Source organism: Felis catus, chromosome D4, assembly GCF_018350175.1.
Source record: "Felis catus isolate Fca126 chromosome D4, F.catus_Fca126_mat1.0, whole genome shotgun sequence".
Lineage (NCBI taxonomy): Eukaryota > Metazoa > Chordata > Mammalia > Carnivora > Felidae > Felis > Felis catus.
The window spans coordinates 94625999-94630593 of NC_058380.1; the positions used below are offsets into that span (position 1 = coordinate 94625999).

The 4595-nt window shown below is 61.1% G+C and overlaps 1 protein-coding gene across 6 annotated transcripts in view; it reads right to left on the reverse strand.

Moving 5' to 3' along the window:
* ADAMTS13 (ADAM metallopeptidase with thrombospondin type 1 motif 13) overlaps positions 1–4445 on the reverse strand; it is a 32604-nt gene extending 28159 nt beyond the window's left edge. For 2 of the 6 annotated variants that reach the window (XM_045042759.1, XM_023242963.2), the window contains exons 1-6: positions 4138–4443; positions 2369–2487; positions 1955–2126; positions 1537–1603; positions 249–529; positions 28–169 (exon numbers count right to left, since the gene is read on the reverse strand). In XM_045042759.1, coding sequence (XP_044898694.1) covers positions 28–169; positions 249–529; positions 1537–1603; positions 1955–2126; positions 2369–2406 — 700 coding nt within the window. In that variant the 5' untranslated portion in view covers positions 2407–2487; positions 4138–4443. Of the gene's footprint in view, positions 1–27; positions 170–248; positions 530–1536; positions 1604–1954; positions 2127–2368; positions 2488–4137 lie in introns of all 6 variants that reach the window. The other 4 variants (XM_023242962.2, XM_045042756.1, XM_045042758.1 and 1 more) reach the window with 3 other exon arrangements.
* Between the last annotated feature and the right edge of the window lie 150 nt (positions 4446–4595).

Here is a 4595-nt window from a genome sequence, read left to right on the forward strand (position 1 = left end):
GCTGTCCCCCTCTCCCAGGAGCCGTACCTCGGATGACTTGGGGGGCCTCGGGGCTGGGCCTGTGGACCAGGTGGGGCTGCGCACGAACCCGGGGAGGCAGCAGCTCCCAATGCCGCCTCCTCACCGGCTGGACGCGGAACCTGTCCGCGCCCACCAGGATGTCGCCCTCCTGGAGGAGAGACAGCAGACAGGCACGTAGCCCACCGGCCCCACCGAGGGACAGGGCCTCTCTGGGACGTCACGCTCACCAAGTGGCCTGAGCAGTAGGTGACCCTGGCCACTGCGCCCAGGGGCAGCAGGGGGCGGCCTCCCGCGAAGCAGGGGTGGGGAGGCCGCCTCTCAAGCCGGAGGGAGGCGTTCAGCACGTGCTCGCTGGTGAAGGAGGCGGTGAGGAGGCTCCGCTCCGGCGGGAAGGAGAAGGCAAAGAGCTGTCCCAGGGCGAGCAGAGAGCAGCTCGGGGCCCTGCAGGGAGGCCCCCCGGGCCCATCCTCACAGATGCAGGTGAGCGGGGCCACGTCGAATTGCAGCACTGCGGGACAGAGGAGACCACCTTGCTCCTCCCCTCCCCCCGGGGCTCAGCCCTCCGCGTCTTCCTGCCCTGGGGAGGGCCCCCCCCAACCGATCCGTTCCCTTTGGTGGGTGAGTGGGGCGCAGGGCTGGCCTGGAGCCCGAGAGGCCTGGGCTCAAATCCAGCTCCTCCCGGCATGCGGGGCGGTAGACTGAAAGTTTCCTCTCCAATTTGGGCCTCACCCCGGGGCAGACCAGCACTCAGCATGCGAGCCTCGCCCCAGAATAGGGTTTCCTGAGGGGTGGCCTGAACCCCAGCAGGCAAAGCAGGTACAGCCACAGCCTCTCTGGCCTTTACGGAAGAGCAGGTGCCCCAGGCCAGCCTCACCACCCTTCTCCACCGATCTGCCTCACAAAGCAGCCCCCAGGCCCCAGGAGGTCCCACCCCCAATCCCCAGGCAGCCCCCAGCAGTGCTCAATGTGCATGTGACCCAGGCCACAGGGAATTCAGTCACGGATGGGACATCCCCTACTGCTCTCCACCCTGACCGCTAGCCCACCCTGCCTCTGGTCCCCAACAGCCTTTACGTCAATGGCCTGACTTGGAAAAGGGGCTGGCACCCCAGCGAAGTCCGCAGGCACGGCCAAGAGCGACACGAGAGGCTCTGGCCGGAGCTTGAGCCAGCGCCTATCTCGTTTCTCACGGAAAGGATAAATAACTCCATTTCCGTCCGTGGCCAAAAGCCACAAGAGCTCCTGCAGCTTGGCCAGCCCAAGGGAGGCCCAGGGGCAAAAGGGACCAGCTAATTGGGAACCATTCCCTGGAGATCTTGAGCAGAAGCCTGGGGTCAGAACCCCAGCTCGGTCCAGGACGCCCAGACCAGCTTTTACGGACTTGGCGGAAGTATGGAGTTAATAAGCAGGAACGATGGCAGCTTCTAGGACCTCCTCCCAAGTGGAGCTGAGATGCCCCCCCCCCCGGCTCGGTCGGGGGAGCTCCCTCTGCTGAGAAGACGCCAGGACAGATACCTTCTAAGGTAGCATCGGGGCCAAAATAAGAAGTCACTTCCTCTGGCTCCAAAGCTTGGAGAAATTGCTGCAGGACAGAAAGCACAAGGGAGAAGAAAGGCGGGGGGGGGGGGGGGGGGGGGGAGAGGGGCAAGGCAAGGAGTAGGGGGAAACCAAGGCAGGGGTGGGGGTGGGAGGAGATCAGTACTGAGAAGCCCTTTCCTTCCTCGGTGAGCACGCTCTATCCCCGAAACCCCAAGCTCGGATCCGCCCCTCTCCCAGTGCAAACCTGGAAGCTGAAAGGACACCCTCACTCTGCCCAAAGGCTGTTTGGGCAGCTCCATCTCTCCCGGGGGGCACCCCCCTGCAGCACCCAGCAGAGCTCAAGATTCCCAGCTCCAGGGCTCCCAAACACCTCAGCTCCTGCAGATTCGCCCACCTGCTGGAAATCGGAGCGTCCCCAGCAGCCCAGGAGAAAGAAGGCAGAAGTGAGAGTTGCCCCCACGCATCTCCCCCAGGGGCGAGGCTCCCTCATCCTCAGGAAAACCAGCCTGCTCAGAGGGAGAGAGCCTTGTGACTGGAAATCTGGCTGGTGTGGAATGTGGCAGACCCTGGTGGGCGGGAAGAGGAGGCTGTTGTTTACTCTTGGGAGCTTCCTCCAGGGGCAGGGGCCACGGGGGTGGGCAGCCTGCAGGCCCTTGCACTAGGCTGGTCCTATGTCTGGAGCTCCGGACCCTACACCCTGGAGCGGGGCTGAGCCAAGCAGCAGAGTCTGGAGGAGGGAGCATTGGACTAGGGATCTCAGCAGATGTGGACCCAGGCGTGATTCTAGAACTGGGGCTGGGTTACTCACCCTTGGCTGGTGACAGGCTGCACCGGAGACAGCAGCATTCCAGCCTCCAACAACCCGCTCACGTCCACGGACAGCCCATGATCTGCCCTGCTCTCCTGTCCTCAATTCCCTTTGTCAACCTAAAATTGTCCGGAGGTGATAATTACACAAGCACATTTATCTGGGATCCAAGAACCGCAATTCAGGCCACGTAGATTTGGGTCACAATCCAAACAGTGCCCCACCAGGGAGCCAAAGTCAGGGGCCTTTACAGCAAAAGTAGGCTCGCTCGTGTGCATTGCTCACAGAGAATTTCACACTGGTGTTGGTGGCCGCAAGTTAAATCCGTGTAAGACACACCTCGACTAACGCTGTCAGTAAACAACCTCTCACTAGCTGATTGCAAGGGTTCAGTCTCGGTCCTTGGAACATTTGCACTTAGGCCCACTTCAGAAGTGCATGGTTCCACCGGTGAGGATGTCGAGGACGTGAATACGGCCCATCTCCTTAATGGACTCCGGCTCCACTTAAAACCCCTTGACATAAATGGCCCCGTCTCACTTCACCCTCCGCGCCCAGGGCAGATGCCCGGCCCCCCCCACTGAACTCACTCCTCACTCCCCCCTCCCGCCCCCGCCGGCCAGGGACGGTCACAGAACCAGGCGAGTGGCACCACATGTCACAGACTGCTTGGCAGCCCACTCCACTTTCTGGAAGGTTCTCAGCCACCCTCTCCAAAGCCCTGTTTCACGCTCCCTCCCACCTCCAGGACACCGGCCCCCAACTCCCCTGACAGCTAGAGGGGGATCTGAAGGTCTCCTGGCTTCTCCTCCCCTTTATCAGGGAGGCTGCCCCGACTCCACCCTGGGCCAATCCGCTTCCCATTCCCCGGCCAGACCTGCAGGACCGTCTGAGGCTCTCTCTGTCCATCCTGCTTTTCTCCCTTTCCCTTTCCCAGGCACGCCATCCTAAGTCACACTGTGCACTCCTGACTTTCTCTGTGACTGCTCTCTAGAGACCCAGATGGACACATGCCCTAATCCAAGCTGCATCACTGCCGGTCTGGGCATCTGTCATTGGTTCCCTCTGGCCTCCCTGCTTTCTCCCTCACGTCCTCCTCATCCCGTTTCTCTTAGAGCGGCAGTGACTTGACTTTAAGAACTCAAGTCAGATTGCATCACCCCCCCAGCTCTGTAACAATCGATGGCTTCCCCTTGCCCTTAGGGTAAAACGTCCAAACCCCTTCCTGAGGCCTCCAGGGCTCCGTAATCATAGATCAGACTGGCCCCTGCCATCCCTCCGCCTGCATCTCTAAGCCTCTTCTCCCTGCACACAGAGCCTCAGCCACACCAGCCTGCTTCTCACTGTTCAGATACTGCTCTTCCCTCTGAGCCCTGGCTTCACGTTCCAGTTTCAGCTCAAATGTCACCCGCTCAGGAGGCCTTCCCTTAGGACCTGATCTAAGCGACCTCCAGGTAGGGTTGCCACATTTAGAAAATAAAAATCGGGGCACTCTGTCAAATTTGAATTTTGGAGAAACAAAGAATACTTTTTGTTTGTTTCAGTTGATGTATGCCCCAAATAGTGCAGCTCTTGCATCGGACACATTTATACAAGAACTATCCTTTGTCAGAAATTCCCATTCCCCTGGGCCCCCACACCCCTGGTCACCCTCTTCCCCAGCATCTCACTTTATCACCTTAGCGACAGGTACCCGCATCCAGAATTACCTGGTTCGTTTGTGATCAGTTTCTCTGAAAATCCCCCACCCCCGCACGACACACACTCACCGCGAAGCTTCAGGGAAGCGAAGGCGTCATGGGCTCATCAAGGTACCGAGGGGCCACGCAAGGTGTGCTAGTGATTTATTACCACCGATGTCGCGCAGCATTGTCATCACGCTTTCTCACTGCTGCTGGACGTGGCTCAAGTGCTTCTGCAGCCCCAGGGCACACGTGCCGCTCTACCAGCGCTCTGGGGCCCTTTTTCCGTCTCGCGGGCTCAGTTTCCCCACTTGGGGAGGGAGGAGCGGGGCCCGCGCGCCTTTGCCCCGCTACCCGCCCCGCCCCCCTCCGGCGGCTCCCCAACCGGAGCCCGTCCGCCCAGCGCCCCCTCGCGGTCGCCTGCGCCCCCGCGCTCGGCCGGCCCAGCTGCGGTGCTACACCGACAGCGGCCCCCCAGTTCTTTTCCGGCGCACGCGTCTCTCGTCCCCCGTCCCGGCTCTCGGTAGGGCCCCGGGCCTACCCCA